Genomic DNA, 18,328 nt, shown 5'->3' with positions numbered 1-18,328 from the left:
TTTTAGATTAAACCTGACAATGCTGAGACACCATACCACCTCTGCTGGTGGTTAATCCAGGTATTTATTACCTCATGAGTGTATCATGACAAAGTGATTAAAGTGCCATAAAACATTTTAGGTTATGAGCATATTATAGAAGGGTCAATAAAGGTAAAACAGTGTGTGAAAAAAAAATTAAAAAAAGCTTTAAGTATTTTAATATTTTTTTACACTGCAAAATTACTTACACTTTAGTGTTGCCAAGTGTAACCTGCTTCACCCCCTTTATCAGTGTCCTACACCATACCTTTTGGTGGCATGTAAGAAAAGTGTGCACATGAGGAGAGGCAGCCCTGCTATCTACTACCTACTGAAAAAAGGAGAATGTTTTTTTTGTAAAAAGTATATGGAAACATATTTGTGTTCACATTATACGACAAGTTCCAATACACAATACAAAATTAATATGAATATAAATGTACCTCTCCTATATTCATAGATCTATCTATCTATCTATCTATCTATCTATATATATATATATATATATATATATATATATATATAAAAGCAGCAATTAATAAATGAATATATATAAGATGACACACATTGATCAGCAGTTTACAAAAAAGAAATTCTTATAATGTTAATATGCATTCTCTGATGGAGAGTATTATAGTGCAGATTAATATGATTAAAATATTGTTCCATGTTTAAAATCCTATAACTTTCAAAGGAGAGGTACTGCTATTGGTTGTTGCCAAGAGGCTTGCTCATTTCCATGGGAATGATCTCACGTGCTTTGTGAAAGCTTCTGTTGTGCATTATATACTGTCCATTGCTTGTCAGGTGTCATGTAACTCTGCCCCCTACCATGCACATACATGAGTGCATTCTGCTAAAGCTATGGCCTGCATAGCATCTTACATATATGGAAATACCCAGGGGGAGTTTTTTGCAAGCCAAACTATGCCTGAATTAAAGGGGTTAATGGGGGGCTTAAAGCAGAAACCATTAGGCAGGTAAGCTTTGGCTGCATTATATATTTAGAAACTTATGTTAGTTCATACTTTTTATGTCCCTTTAAGAAAAGCAATTGGAATTTTAATCAAATCAGTAACAAACCAAAAATGTACATCAAAATGCATACCATAGAGGTATTTTAATATCAATGTCTTCAAAATACTATAGGCATCTGCAAAATGACCAGAATTATGTATACACAATAAGTTAAATGTAAGTTTATTGTAACTGTAAATGGGAAAATTAAATGTCACCTGAGAAGAAAAACAAAACAAATCTTCTAGGGCATAGTCATCAAATGTGTTTATTTATAACCATCTGGAATAATTGAACTCCATACCTCACTGCCTTTAAAATCACATATTTTAAATTTTGAAATTACAAGGTTCTGTGGAATTCCATTTTCTCTTTGGAATGAGAGCAGTTCTCTCATTTTCTTATTAATTTGAACTGTTATAACAAACAACAATTGATGAAAATACAACTTAACACTTGTTTTCAAACCTCACACTCTCTGGAGCCTGAAATAGTATATGTACACTGCTGAGTTCCATTTCCCATCATCTCACATGAGTCTGCAGGCTTGTAGTCTACATAAAATTCCTGGCTGTTTGCAGTGCTTTGTCCTAGAGGTTGTCTTTTGTCGTGCGTTCCTTCTTTTTCAAGAGAGCCCTGCTGTAAATGCTTCATAGCTACAAGAGACTGTTTCCAAGAGACATATATCACCAAGGAAATTGCAAATTCTTGGCAAAGCAACTTGACAAAGAAACTCACTCTTTGGGCATTTTTCTATTTGCCTCCATACTGAGAGTAGAGACAAACAAGAGGGAAGGGGGAAGAACTGCTTTCTTTGCACTGTATGTCTGTAAATAGGCACTGAGTTCTGTCTTTGGGAAATTACACAAAAAACATGTAATTTATTTTAGTACAAATAGCACTAAAAAAGTCTAAATATCTCTAGCGCTGCCACCAGTTTGACGGCTAAGCTTATTCACCCAGCCGTGACTATGGGGAGAGTGTGGGCATGAAGGGTTAATAGCACTCAGCCTCTGGTTTCCTTACACCTATACCTCTACAAGGATTTAAAGGGACATCAAATTAACCCCAAAATCCTGCCTACACCACCCCAGATTAACAATGCTGCCACCACTAAGAGTTTTGAATAAGCGTGTCTTGGAAACCCAATAATTCACATGACGAACAATTAGGTAACATGACTTTAACCTTATATCTACAGAGTGTGAATTCAGATATAAGAGCCCAAAGACAGAATTAGATTATTAATATTTTTTTTAATAACAAAAGACGAATAAATACAGGTTACACAGTGCCAAATTACAAAAACAGAAGACATACAAAAGAACAAGAATAAATGCAAAGATATAGTTCTTTAAAACTAAGATAGGACATAAATTAAACACAATACCTACACTTTGCACATATCACTAATCTTCCAATAGGTTAGTGGGAACTCCCTTCAGATGTTTTGTCATGTTGTCCCAGTGGAGTTCTGATATAATGTTGATGTACATTCAATTATATCCCTGAATCTTCCTTTGCCTTGTCACAAACAACCCTACTTGTAAAATATGACCACCTAGCCCCTTCTTGCAAGACTTTAAAGGGACATGAAACCCAAAATTTTGCTTTCATGATTTAGATAGAGAATACAATTTTAAACAACATTCAAAAGTACGTTCATTATCTAATTTGCTTCATTCTATAGCTATCCATTATTGAATACATAGCAATGAATATGGGTGAGCTAATGACACAAGGCATTTATGTGCAGCCACCAATAAGCAGCTACTGAGGCTATTTAGATATGCTTTTCAATGAAGGATATCAAGAGAATGAAGCAAATTAGATAATAGAAGTAAATTGTAAAATGGTTTACAATTGCATAATCTTTCTAAATCATGAGAGAAAAAAATGTGGGTTCCATGTCCCTTTAACCCACAGTACCAAGAGATGCCAGGCATCAGGAAGAGGGGGGGAGGAAGCAAGGGGAGGTCTTTAGATCAATGCATTCTATAGCAAACACAGATGTTACAAAAAGAAAGAGCATTTCAGATTAACCTTGGCAATACTGAGATACCATACCACCTCTGCTGGGTGGCTATTCCAGGTATTAACTACTCCTCATGAGTGTATCATGACAAAGTGATTAAGAGAAGCAATTGGAATTTTAATCAAATCAGTAACAAGCCAAAACATTTTTTATCAAAATAAATACCATACAGGTATGATGGTACAGTCATTTTAATATCAATTTCTTCATAATAGTATAGGCATCTGCAAAATAACCAGGATTATGTATATACAAGTTAAATGTAAGTTTATTGTAACTGTAAGTGTTAAAATAAAATGTCACCTGAGAAGAAAAACAAAACAAATCTTCTAGGGTATAGTCATCAAATATGTTTAATTATAACCATCTGCAATCATTGAACTCCATACCTCACTGCCTTTAATATCACACGTATTAGACAGACCATATCAATTTCAAAATTACAAGGTTCTGTGGAATTCCACGTTCTCTTTGGAATGAGAGCAGCTCTCTCATTGTCACACTCTAATTTTCTTATTAATTTGAACTGTTATAACGAACAACAATTGATGAAAATACAACTTAACACTTTTTTCACTGTTTTCAAACCTCACACTCTCTGGAGCCTGAATTAGTATATGTACATTGCTCAGTTCCATTTCCCAACATCTCACATGAGTCTGCAGGCTTGTAGTCTACATAAAATTCCTGGCTGTTTGCAGTGCTTTGTCCTAGAGGTTGTCTTTTGTCGTGCGTTTCTTCTTTTACAAGAGAGCCCTGCTGTAAATGCTTCATAGCTACAGGAGACCGTTTCCAAGAGACATATATCACCAAGGAAATTACAAGAACTGACAAGAAAAGTGCAATAGTTCCTGCTATGATTTTATGTAAAGAGATAATCTCTGCATCCTCATCCATTTCAGACACTGATTCTGTTATACCAGCAGTGGGTGGTATAGAATGATTACTTTCATGCTTAGTTCTGATTGTGATATGTCGTAAAGTTGGAATGGGTCCAGTGCTGATTAACCCTATGCTTTCTGTAGTGCTTTTACCACATATACTGTAGTTTGTAACTGCTTGAACCACATTCATTCCTTGGAGCTCTTTAGGACTTGCACATATAATTACATTTTCTCTTAAACCTTTATAACTTTTCAACCAATTTACAAGTGAGCAGATGTTTCTGCTGCATTCCCAAATATTTCCTGCAAGACCTATGTCCGTGAGAGACACCCAAGAATCCAAAATCTCTTGACCAATAAATGTGAGTTTGTTGGAGTCCAAGTTAAGTCGTTGTAGATTTGGCAAACATTGAAAAACGCTTGGACCACTGAAAGCTTCTATTTCATTGCCAGATAAATCAAGTCTTTGTAAAGAACTCCAGGTCCAAGACATAGTCTGCCCTATAAAGGAAATTTTATTCCACTGTAAGTAAAGATTCTGTAGACTTACCAGCCTAGGAAACAGAGCAAGGTTGAGCTTTGAGAAATGATTATGTTCCAAATGCAATTCTTTTAATCGGATCACACCAGTAAAAACATTTCTGGCCAAACTTCTAATTCGATTATATCCCAAATCCAAAAGCTCTAAATTTCGACAATCTTGGAAAATCCTTACTGGTATAATTCTCAATAGATTTGATCTTAAATGTAAACTCTGCAATTTCCTTAAGCCTTTAAACTGATCAGGTCTTAAAGAATGTAATATGTTGTAGGATATATCCAAATTCCTTAGATTAGTGATAGGTCTGAATGTGTTATTTAAAATATGTGAGATTCTGTTGGAGCTGAGAATTAACTCTTTAAGTCTGCGTATTCCACTAAAAGCATTTTCATCAATAGTACTAATATGATTATGATCTAGGTATAACCAGGTGAGCTGATTAAGCCCTTTAAATTGATTATATTTCAAGAAGTGTAGACTGTTATAACGAAGTGATAATCCTATACAACCAGGATGTATAGATAAAGGAATTTCCTGCAGTTTTTGAGATTCACAATATATTAATTTCCCATCACATCTGCAGCCTTTGGGGCAACCACGTTCAGCAGATGTCATCAATACAAATAAGGCTATTGATCCTCTTAGCAGTCGATATGCATTCATACCTACAAGTAGAAATATTTTTTTTATAATTACAGCATTAAGTAATATGAAAATATCATACTGATTGAAATAATTCCATTATCCACAATAGTTTTCAGTTATTACACATCCATTAAATCTGTTGCTGGATTTAGTGTAGCACACTGCAGATAAATAAATACTATTTGCCCTGCCTTTTGGTTCTATGCTTGCATGCAACAGCATTTTAACTGTAAACATACCCATCCTTCCTTTACTTTAAAGGTCGTCCTTAGGTACTCTTAGGGGCCACCAGCACTCAGTCTCCTTCAGCTGCATTGTAAAAAAAAAAAGTCCAGGCTTTTCCCCAGCAATAGCTTCTGCACCCTTCTTACAGATGGACACTTTGCAACCTTATTATATCAGTGCTATGTGACATACTCCAACCTTCAACCACACTATTACTGGGAGGTTTGCAGGCACATCTCCACGTCTTGCCATGGAAAAACATCTTCCTCTCTTGTATTTGAATCTACACGCCATAAAAAAAAAATGCCAGGAGCCAACAATCTTGTTTTAACAAAAATGAGATCTTGATTTTACTGATCCAGTTACCAGTGCTATTGGTCACCTCTGCTCCAGCTTGTTAAATTGCCAGGATTCTGTTTTTCTGAAACCAATATAGAACAATCGTGGCACATAGAATGTTGAAACTGCTCTCGCTGCAAGTATAAAAGCATTTTAGTCTAGTCAATTGACACTGCTGTCAATGTATTCTCTATGAAACTGCCCCTAGTGGAAGCTATGAACATACACGGATCACCACATCATGCATACATGTGTGTGTGACAATATCTATATAGAGGAATTAATCATCTGTTTCCCAATGAATACAATATAATTCCTCTATATTTTTATGTACAGTACAAGCACACTAATAAAGATTATTTACATTTATTAGGCTTAGCTATTTTATGCAATTATTGTAACTATTGATGTACAATGTATTTGTAAAGGGAATAGATAGTCACATAATATTAACATTTATAATGAATTATACAGGAACATTTCTAATACATATAATCAGTGATTTAGCAGAATATTATTTTGCTATCAATATATATTGCTTTGCAAAAATATTTAGCTTCCAAATAAATTCTCTCATTGTAGAATTACAGATGATGCACTGGAATTTCACTTAATATTTTATTAGGCACTTTTCCATGAAATAACATCTTTAACAGGTGTTAAAGTATTTTTCATACGTTAAATATTATACATAAGCAAACAAGATTGTATTGTAAAAGATCTTGGTATAATATAAATGTTTTAAAAGCCTCTAGTACTAGCCTCTAGTACTTTTAGGTTCAGCACCCTGGATAGCCCTTGCTTATTGGTGGTTACATTTAGCCACTAATCAGCAAGCGCTACCCAGGTGCTGAACCAAAAATGGGCCTGCTCCTAAGCTTTACATTCCTGTTTTTCAAATAAAGATAGCAAGAGAACAAATAAACATTTGATAACAGGGGGAAGATTTATCATCGCACTGTATACAATGGCAGCATTACTTTGGGTAGTTTGGGCTGGGCTGTGTAGGGAGTGACTGGGACTGACACACAAAACAACACAGTCGCAACTGCCAGAGTACTGCATTTCAAAAGATGGATCGGTAGGGACTGAGAGAAGTCAGCAGTAAATCCAAGTGTCAGGGTAAACATCTTGAATGATTACTTTTTTTTAACATGCCCAGCACTGTGTCTAAGCAACCCCCGCCCCCTCCATCGAGTCCCCTCTCTGGCCAGTGTGTTGTGTAAGAGAGGTAGTGATAAAAATTTTGCACATGATAAAAAGCAGGCAAAGAGACGCTTTCCTTTTATCTGTCTTACTATTAGTACTTGCCTCTCCCACACTTGTTAATTTGGAACTTCTGACAAAAAAATGATTATAGAGGGAGATCTGGGTCACCTTAGTAACTCACAGGAATGTGAGGAAAGAACAAAGTGTCATGTCAATCAGTAGGCAGAGGCAGACCAACAGTTAATTCCTATGCAGTTGCTGAGAAGTGCAGATAAACAACCAGGCAGAGAATTCTATTTCTTTGTGACACTGTAAAAGTAAATACTTCTGCAGCAGGGGGAAATCATTAGGTTGCTTTATTTATTGTTTCAGAATGCTAATGTCATATGACAAGCTGCTTATGATCAGGGGTCAAGTCCTACAAAAAAAGCATGGGAACTCACCAAGACACCAATATTTCCACCCACCTCATAATTAATATTGTTTCATAGTCATACACAATTCTGTCATGAAAGTGTCACATGAGTATGGAGGATGGTCTAGTTTGCTGATTTCTATTTAAATGAGGCAGGAGTAAACACACACATACACACTCTCACTCTCTCCCAAACACACTCTCACGCTCTCCCACACACAAACACTCTCCCCACAATTCTGTCATGAAAGTGTCACATGAGTATGGATGGTCTAGTTTGCTGATTTCTATTTAAATGAGTCAGGAGTAAACACACACACTAACTCTCCCAAACACACACACACACACTATAACTCTCTCCCACACACTTATTTAGAATAATGGCTCCTGGATTTGTCAAGCTGTGGAATATGTTTTTAAATCAAACAGTCTTCCTTTGTATAATATGGAACTCAAAAATGATGCTATATATTATTGACTGAAGTGCTTTTAAATAAATTCAATTTAAATAAATTTAAATAAAGGATATTGAACTATAAAATGTTTATATACCTATACTGCAACTTTTTATATTGCAGTATTGAAAGGAAACATTTTTTTTAATATACTTGTATTAGAACAAATGCTTCTTTTAAAAGGTATTACTGTTTCAGGGATATGTACATATGCTGTGAATGCCGAGTGTACCCAAATTAAACAAAACACAAAGGGGCCTCGCCAAAAACACCGGTTATGAAGCAGCGATCTAAAGACCGCTGCTCCATAACCTGTCTACCTGCTCTGAGCAGGAGGACAGACATCGTCGTAATTGAACCCGATCGAATATGATCGGGTTGATTGACAGCCCCTGCTGGCGGCCAATTGGCCACAAATCTGCAGGGGGCGGCGTTGTGAGCTGCTGGTGCAATGCTGAATACAGTGAGCGTATTGCTCTCTGCATTCAGCGAGGTCTGTCGGACCTGATCCGCACTGTCGGATCAGGTCCAACAGACCTTTGTAAAATAGGCCCCATATGCTCTAAGAAATAATTGTGGTGTGTCATGTCAACAGCATGCAAACCAATACTGGCTCAGAGCAGTTGTGGTAATAGTGCGGATGAACTGGACACACAGCATATGTACATATGCCCCATAAACATAACTTTTTACTAGAAGCATTCTGTGCACATCATGCAACTTGGCATTTCTTCTAATACAAGTTTATTTAAAAAGTAAATGCCCCTTTTAAACACATGCGCTATCTGGCATTCCCCATGGTGCTCATAATAAAAGAATCAGCAAATGTTTCACATATAGGGGTATCGAACATCGAATCGTGTCCACTCAACATCGCTAAATGCCGACAGCATACGCAGTCGGCATTTAACATTGCACAAGCATTTCTAGTGAAATGCTTGTGCAATGCCACCCCCTGCTCAACCGGCAGCCAATTGGCTGCTAGCAGGGGGTGTCAATCATCTCGATCGTATGGGATGGGGATGATTTCAGGCAGCGGTCTTATGACCGAAACGATGGGCGTAGAAAGCAGCATCCACTGCTTGTTAAATCTACCCCAAAGGCTTAGTATATATTAGCACTAAAGCACAGCTATACAATTTAAAACAATTTAGAATTAGGGTGGATATGGTATTTTAGAGCACCCTTCAAATACACTGATCTACACTGATCTAAGCCAGGGCTCGACAAATCCGTGTGCCTAGGCACCTTGAAACTAACCCCTGGCACCCAGATTTTGATACCCCAATACCCCCAATGTGTCCCCTGGCCTCACTGGCCGCTATAAGCCATTACCAGCCGTACCTAAATTTAGCCCGGCCACAATCAAGTGAGCTACAGACCCCAGAATGCCGCACAGGGGGGGGGGGGTGCCATACTGTGGGCTGTTCACTTGAGGCAGAGCTGCAGAGTGAGAGAGGGAACTTGCCAGTGGCAAGTGAATTTTTCTGACACTTGCCAAAGGAGACACATACTTACTTGTAATGGATTCTCTTGTTAGTCAGTGTGTGAAAGGCTCATACATATATTTATCCTTTCCTGGCTCTCTGTCTAGCCGTGACTTTATTTGAAAAAGCATCTCGTTATTCTGGACTCAATGCGGTATAAACGGACTATCTTGTAGACAAACAGAGTGGGCTGCAGCGTGGTGTCATTACAATACTAGCAGTGGTCACCTTCTCATCCTGAGTCCTGCACAATGAGCTGCTTTTTCAAAAAAAGTCACAGCCAGACAAGGAGCCAGGAAAGGGTTAATCTATGCAACAGGCTGTACCAGCCATTGACACACAGCACGCTGTCAAGGAAGCTGCAATTGTCTGGGTTACAATCCGTTACAAGCAGTGTACTGGTAATACGATTTCCTACATTCCTGTGTGTGCCTCAGCCTGATGCCCGAAAACATTAACCCCTTGCTGCCCGCTGTGTGAACCTCAGTGCAGATAGTTATCAAAAAGCACCATATTTCAAAATGTAAAGCATTTTTTTATAATGTGTTTATATATACAGGGCTCAACATTTCAATTTCTAAGCTGCTAGCCAGGAAAAAATGTTACTCGCCACTTCTAATCCCAGCCACAGCACATCCACTACGTCACCCAGTCTTTGCATATGTTTAGCCATTGTGAAACATTTTGTAATATTGTTTTTATTTTATGCCATAACAAATTAAATAATGCTACATACAATAATAAACTACCAATTAAAAGTTCATAACCGGTAGAAACATCAATTAGAGGTTCTGGGGAAGACGACAGAAGGATAGAAAAAGGAACTGAGAGAATGCAGAGAGTACTGACAGTCATGGAAGGTTATAGCACACCTGGATTATATTTTTTTTTAATAATTATCATCTCTCCCTTCTCGCTCTTAAAGGGACATAATACTCATATGCTAAATCATTTGAAACTGATGCAGTATAACTGTAAAAAGCTGACAGGAAAATATCACCTGAGCATCTCTATGTAAAAAAGGAAGATATTTTACCTCACAATCTCCTCAGCTCAGCAGAGTAAATTCTGTGTAAAAAGTTATACTCAGCTGCTGCCCAGCTGCAGGTAAAAAATAAATAAATGAAGAAATGAACAGCAGCCAATCAGCATCAATAGTAGTGCTGAGGTCATGAACTATTTTACTGTGATCTCATGAGATTTTACTTAACTCTCATGAGATTTCGTTGTAAACTTCCTTAAACTGAATAGGGAAATAAGATGAGAGTGCACGTAAGCTCATTTCTTCCGCTGTCCCGGGACAGACATACTGATTTGTTTCTTAGAAGTCCTTTACAATGGGATGTGGCTACTGAGAAACTTTTGAGGTGAAATATCTTTCTTTTTTACATAGAGATGTTCAGGTGATATTTTCTAGTCAGCTTTTTACAGCTATGCTGCATCACTTTCAAGTGTTTAAATATTTGGGTATTATGGCCCTTTAACTATGTTTCTCAGCTCTCTTGTCTCCTCAATCTCTTCAATCTCTCTTTTTACCCTCTCCCTTCTCTCTCAGGTCATATCTTCTCTTTACACGGTTTCTTTCCCCTCTCTCATATCTCTTCACCCTTTTTTTTCTCCATTCTCGCTTGAAGGGGCAGTCTACACCAGAATTTTTATTGTTTAAAAAGATAGATAATCCCTTTATTACCCATTCCCTAGTTTTGCATAACCAACACAGTTATATTAATACACATTTTACCTCTGTGATTACCTTGTATCTAAGCCTCTGCAGACTGCCCCCTTATTTCAGTTCTTTTGACAGACTTGTATTTTAGACAATCAGTGCTGACTCCTAGGTCACTACACGGGCGTGAGCACAATGTTATCTATATGGCACACATGAACTAACACCCTCTAATTGTGAAAAACTGTCAAAATACATTCAGAATAAGAAATTAGCATATGAGCCTACCTAGGTTTAGCTTGAAACTAAGAATACCAAGAGAACAAAGCAACATTTTTGATAAAAGTAAATTAGAAAGCTGTTTAAAGTTGCATACCCTATCTGAATCATGAAAGTTTATTTGGACTAGACTGTCCCTTTAACTTTACCTTCTTCTCTACTTTCACTTTTCCTCTCAAATCTCTCTCTGCCCCGTTTATAATCTCAGAAGTACTATTCTAAGCACGAAACACATCCTTGCCCTTTGAAGAATATATAATATCCCTTTAGATAACAGTTTTAGTACATAGCACAAAATGTGTTTTTCAGTGCTGCAATAGGAATGTACATTCCGCAAATGCAATGTGCCAACTTTGCTACTTACAACATATCACCAGACTTCAGACTCAACATTCACTAACTTTCACTCGCCACCGTTAAATCTCGCCAATGGCTGATCGGATAGTGGAAATTTTAAGATATATATATATATTTTTGCATAGAAAACTAGCACATCTAGGCAAGTTCCCCGCTTGTGTTTCCCCAGTACAACTCCACATACACTGTATGTGGAGTTGTACTGGGGAAACACAAGCGGTGAACTTGCCTAGATGTGCTAATTTTCTATGCAAAAATTTGTATTTAACTTTTGAGACATGGAGGATTTTAATCTCAGATTTTTATCCCCACCATAATTTTAAGGAATTTTGATTTAACCCTGAAATTAGCTTTACCTAAGCAGCAACCAGAAATCTATCTCCTACTGACGAGTTCTAAAAGAACGAAACAGGCTGTCTAGGTAGTGGTTTCTGTGTTGCTGCAAAAGTCCTGTTAAGGGATTGCTGTGTTAAAACAGTATTTGAAGCAAAAAAACTGAGAATTTGCATATCTAATTTGCATATCTTACCAGAATCCTCTTGTGCATTGGTAACAATATATATGGAATTTTACTGGGGAAACACAAGCGGGGAACTTGCCTAGATGTGCTAATTTTCTATGCAAAAATGTGTATTGTTTATATATATATATATATATATATATATATATATATATATATATATATATATATATATATATATATATACATACATAAATACAGTATATATATATATACTCTGTGTGTGTGTATATATATATATATATATATATATACAGTATATATATATATATATATATATATATATATGTATATATATATATATATATATATATATATATATATACAGTATATATATATGTATGTATAATAATAATACCTGGCTCTTAGATTTTTGTGCTCGCTCCTAGATTTGAACATATGTGTCAAGCCCTGAACTAAGCAATCACTATGTAGCATGAACCCAGTTTTCAGAAGTAAACTATAGGTTTTATGGACAAAAATAAATAATGAATGAAAGTTTGTTGCATAGTTTGCTACTAATACATAATTTTATTGAGAATTTAATATTAGGTTTAATGCACATTTACCTTTGAGTACTCATAGTAATTTCCCTGCAGAGATACTGAGCATAACAAAAAATAACAGAAACATCCATCTCAGTCTGAGGCTTTAATTACTGCAGTCTATACTTTTTTATCTCCTTGCATATTAGATGATTTGATATTTATTGTGATTGATTATTTTTTTGCTTTTGAGTGGAAATATAACAGGGCTTCTGCAAAGAACACTCAGTTTTATTTTTACTACGCACAGCTTGTTTCCAGCCCTGCTATTTTTGGATATGTACAGTATTCTGCATACTGAATTATGGCGTAGTTTAACAGAACCTGCAACATGCTACATAGTGGTTGCTTAGATCAGTGTAGAACTTAGTTTACATAAGGAGGATTTTAAAAGGGTGCTCTAAAATATCATATCCACCCTAAGTTTAAAGGGATACAAGTCAAAATTAAACTTTCATGATTCAGATAGAGCATGCAATTTTAAACAACTTTCCAATTTACTTCCATAAACAAACTGTGCACAGTCTTTTTATATTTACACTTTTCAAGTCACCAGCTCCTACTGAGCATGTGCAAGAATTTACAGAATATACGTATATGCATTTGTGATTGGCTGAAGGCATAATACAGGGGGAGTGGAAATAGGCATAACTTGCATTGGAGTAGATTTATCATACCCTATAGCTATAGCGAGTCATGTCTCCCCTGCATCGCTAAATGCCGACAGCATACCCTGTTGGCTTTTAACATTGCACAAGCATTTCTGGTGAAATGCTTGTGCAATGCCTCCCACTGCAGATTCGCGGCCAATCGCCCACTAGCAAGGGATGTCAATCATCCCAATCGTATCTGATTGGAATGATTGCAGTCACCTACCTCAGAGGTGGCGAATGAGTTAAGGAGCAGCGTCTTATGACCGCTGCTTCTAAAATCCTGTTTCCGGCGAGCCAGAAGGCTGGCGAGGAATAAGCAGCATCTGCTGCTTAATAATTGTACCCCATTGTCTTATTATCATGCATATGTTAAATATGCAAATCTACTGTATTTACTGGTTCTTTAAATTGCATTCAGTTGTATAGCTGTCTTTTGCAAAGCAGTGCTTTAGTGCTGATATATACTAAGCCTATATGTGAAAAATGTGCTGTCTCTTTTATTATGTGCACCATGGGGAATCGTCTGGGGTTGTCATGTTCCTTGTTCAGAGGAGAATTGCCTGGTATTTCGGGGCTGGACTGACCTTACTTGGCAGGATCAGACTGATATACTTCAGGAAAGTTTTCTTCTGTGAAAAGCACACTGGTCTAAAAGAGGCTGCTTCCGGGTGGTAAATCGCCATAGAACAAGCCACTGAGCTGTTGTTCGTTCCTGGTAGAGCGCTTCTCTCTTTGTATGCAAATTATTATCACCATGGGGAATGCCAGATAACGCAAGTGTTTAAAAGGGGCACTGTAAAGTTTGCATTTTACTTTTTAAATATTCTTGTATTAGAAAAAATGCTTCTAATTATAGATGGGGCAAAGTTTTTGAATGCAGGTTACATGGTGCGTGCAGAACGCTTCTAGTAAAAAGTTATGTTTTTAGGGCATATGTACATATGCTGTGTTTCCAGTGCACCCATACTGATATACCACAACTGCTCTGAGCCAGCATTGGTTTACATGATGTTGACATGACACAAACCATAAACATTTCTCAGAGCATGTGTGTTTTTTTAAATTTGGGTACACTTGGCGATCACAACATATGTACATATATCCCTGAAACCATAATACCTTTTATAAGAAGCATTTGCTCTATAGTATATTAAAACATTTAAGTGTATTAAAAATGTTTCCTTTCAATACTGCAGTATAAAAAATTGCAGTATAGGTATATAAACATTTTATAGTTATATCCTTTTAAACTTATATAAAATCAATTCAGTCAATAATACATAGCATAGTTTTTTAGTTCTATATTATACAAAGGAAGACTGTATGATTTGAAAACATATTCAACAGCTTGACAAAGCCAGGAGCCATAATTCTACATAAGTGTGTGGGAGAGAATGAGTGTGTGTGGGGGAGAGCACGAGTGTGTGTGTGTTTGTGTGTGGGAGAGAATGAGTGTGTATGGGTGTTTGTGTGTGGGAGAGAAGTGTGTGTTTACTCCTGCCTCATTTAAATAGAGAACCACATACTAGACCATCCACACTCATGTGACTGAATTGTATATGAAATAATATTAATTATGAGGGGGTGGAAATATTGGTGACAGGGTGATTTCCCACACTTTTTTTGTAGGATGTAACCCTCTGTCTCTAGAGAAAATTACCATTTTACCTGGAAGTTCTTAATGACTAATAAGAGTGGTTGTATGTATAAATAAAATGCTAGAAATCTAGCAGGACATTATTTGATTAAGGAGCAGTAAAGGTCTGTAGACACTAAGGCACCCAGGGCTATAATGTTGTTCTCCAAACTGTCTAATTGCCTCCCACTGCCTGCATATGCATTGTGTAAATGAAGTTGTCTAAGGCAGGTAACACCTGTCCCCCACAATATTTCAGCATTAATTCATAAGGCTTTGTGCTTATGAAATCCGGACATGTGAGCTTACATATTGCATCTTATCTTTCTATTCAGAAGGTCAATATATGAAAGGGTTAGTGTAAGAGGAAAAAAGTGTTTTTGAGTGTGAAAAATCCATAGCAACGACCATGTGTAATTCTTCTGATATTCCTCTCTGTCTACGTTTGGCTTACATTTTTTAGACTTGATGTCTAATGCTTGAGTCTAGATTCTAGTTTATTTTGTACTCTTATGGTTGATTGGTTAGTTAACAGTGGTCCTGGTTCTTCTGATCTGTGCTACCTGAATGTGACCTATGTGGTCTTTGCTTATTTCCTGTCTGTAGGACCTGTGATGCTGCTGACATGATTGCCATAAACCGCTTATTCTTCTCGATCCTGGACAAATTTCTCTGTATGACCATTGCTACCTGTCTGACTATCCCACTGTGCCTCCCTGCTGTTTAAGGTAAATAAACTGCTCTTATAGTCTTACAACATCTAGAAACTTCATGTCCAATGCTGTATCCAGCATATCTGGGTCACTCAAAATCCTAACCTAGCTCTTGGGACTAATTTAAAACTTTACATTACACCCTGGGATTTATAACAATTATGTTCTAAATGGGTTTAAATATAAGGGGATTGCTGGTCTCTACCTGGCAATATCTTAGTTCTTCATTTCCATTATCTTCTGATGTGGGAAGATCTTCAAACATCTCCAAGGGTATACATTTTTCTAGAATATGAATTTTTCATAACATAGAGCAAATAAACTCTACTAAAGACACTACATGTCTGCATGACTAATGGTCACATGAACAATGTACACTATGGGGTCAATTTATCAAATCCCAGGCAGACATGATTCGCTGTATCGAATCATGTCCACCCGGAATCGCTAAATGCCTACAGCATACGCTACCGGCATTTAACATTGCACAAGCATTTCTTGTGAAATGCTTGTGCAATGCCGCCCCCTGCACATTCGCGGCCAATCGAGTGTCAATCATCCCGATCGGATCGGGTTGATTGCAGTCCGCAACCTCAAAGGTGGCAGACAAGTTAACGAGCAGCGGTCTTATGACCGCTGCTTCTTAACTTAAGTTTCAGGCAGTCCTGAAAATTCAGGGGTAGAAAGCAGAATCCTCTGCTTGTTAAATCTACCCCAATGTGTTGTATAATTATTTAAAAGTGCTAGTAAATCCTAGCGTTTTTGAAACACTAGGATTTACCAGTGTAACAAATAAAGGGGACTTTCAGTCATGAAGTTCGCCACGCTGAGCGCCTCAGGCAGCCCACGGCAGAACGCTATTTTGCCAGCTGCCCTGCACAGCTATTAGCTAAAAGGTGGAAATGTCACCCTATTGAAAAATAGCATTCTGCTGCGAGCAGCCTGAGGTGCTCAGCGGGGCGAACGCTTCAGACAACTAAAGGAACTTTCAGCATGAAGTATTTTATACTTCATGACTGAAAATCCCTTTTATTTGTTCCACTGGTAAATCGTAGCGTTTCACAAATGCTAGGATTTATTATCACTTTAATGAGAGTGTGCAGTCCATAAATCTTTGCTTTAACATGTGGTTCATAGCTTTATTTATTTGAAGCAACTGGGATCTTATAATTTTATTGATCAGATTTTCACCTTTTAAATTCTTTTTGCTTATTCTCATGAATTTATGTTTTTTTTTTTCAAAACTATTATGTTATTGAATACAACAACCATATGACTTTTCTTTCTACCCTCTAGTATAATTTCATATTAAAGGGACAGGAAACGCCAACATTTTCTTTCATGATTTGGATAGAAAACCCATTTTTAACAACTTTCCAATTTAATTCCATTATCAAATTTGCTTTGTTCTCTTATTATCCTTTGCTGAAGGAACAGCATTGCACTGCTGGGAGCAAGATGACACATCTAATTAGCCAATCACAAAAGACAAATGTGTACAGGCACCAATTAGCAACAGTGTAGGATATGTGCGTATTCTTTTTCAACAAGGGATACCAAGAGAACAAAGCACATTTGAAAATAGAAATTAATTTAAAAGTGTCTTTAAATTACATGCTCTATCGGAATCATGCAAGTTTAATTTTGACTTTTCTATCCCTTAAATGTCAAATTAAAATTTCTTCAAATGTGCAACTAATCCTGATTCAGCAGAAGGTAAAGATCATTAATAGAGCAACAGGACAGGTTGTCATAGCAGCAGCAGGAAACTGTAGAAACTTAATTTGTATATTTAATGATAAGCATAGATGAGAATAGGGCCTTTTCTATCAACCTTTAATATTAACTGAACATATTTATTTTTCTAAAATGTAAAGCATAGATCTGCACATTGGGCCAGATTACAAGTGGAGCGCTAAATATCGCTTGCATGCAAACGATATTAGCGATGCACTTTGTAATACTGGCGCACGATAATGTGCGTTGGTTTTACAAGTAAAGTGCAATGCGAATGCAAGCTTGCCTTTGCATTGCTAGGAAGCTTTGTGCTCATGAAAGCGCGATTCCATAGGCTCCTATGGATGCCTCGTTCTGATGCCGTCACAGACCATATTTTTTAATATATATGTATATGCATATATACATAATATTTGTATATACACATATTAACACATTCATATACATATATATATATATATATATATATATATATATATATATATATTAGCATATATGTACATATATATATTCACATTGCGGTCTATGAGAACACACAGCTCCCATAGACCGCAATGTAAAGGCACTTTTCAGTGTCTTTTTTTTTTTTTTTAACACCCCAAAACTGCCTACTAGTACAGTTGTTTTTTTATTTAAAAAAAAAAGCTTATAAAAAATTCTTAAATAAAAAAAAACTACAATACTCTCTATTTTGAGGGCCTTTGGGGCACTTTTTGAAAATTAACTTAACTAAAGGGACATAAAACAGGTTGAGATCTGTGCATATCCGAAAAGGGCTAATTAATCAAAAATAGTTTGCATACAAAAATTGTTTAAAAATTGCTAGCAAATATTTTAAAATAATTTTCAAAAATAAGCAAAATGAATTGCATAGCTAAGCTGCCTGGAGAAGCCAACTCCACCCTCCCTTCCCTTATCAGTGTTTAGACACAGGCATTGGGGCCTAATT

At 36.6% G+C, this 18,328-nt stretch overlaps 1 protein-coding gene across 1 annotated transcript; it reads right to left on the bottom strand.

Annotated features, from left to right (window-relative positions):
• Positions 1 to 2,274: 2,274 nt before the first annotated feature.
• Positions 2,275 to 5,793, bottom strand: LOC128643944 (leucine-rich repeat transmembrane neuronal protein 3-like). The gene is made up of 2 exons (XM_053696709.1): positions 5,383 to 5,793; positions 2,275 to 5,163 (listed from the first exon to the last, which is right to left on the bottom strand). The coding sequence occupies exons 1-2, from the start codon at positions 5,384 to 5,386 to the stop codon at positions 3,656 to 3,658; spliced, it is 1,512 nt and encodes a 503-aa protein (XP_053552684.1). The 5' UTR covers positions 5,387 to 5,793; the 3' UTR covers positions 2,275 to 3,655.
• Between the last annotated feature and the right edge of the window lie 12,535 nt (positions 5,794 to 18,328).

Source organism: Bombina bombina, unplaced genomic scaffold, assembly GCF_027579735.1.
Source record: "Bombina bombina isolate aBomBom1 unplaced genomic scaffold, aBomBom1.pri scaffold_818, whole genome shotgun sequence".
Classification (NCBI taxonomy): Eukaryota; Metazoa; Chordata; class Amphibia; order Anura; family Bombinatoridae; genus Bombina; species Bombina bombina.
The sequence above is the reverse complement of the archived record's forward strand: the minus strand, read 5'-3'. Positions and strand labels throughout refer to the sequence as shown.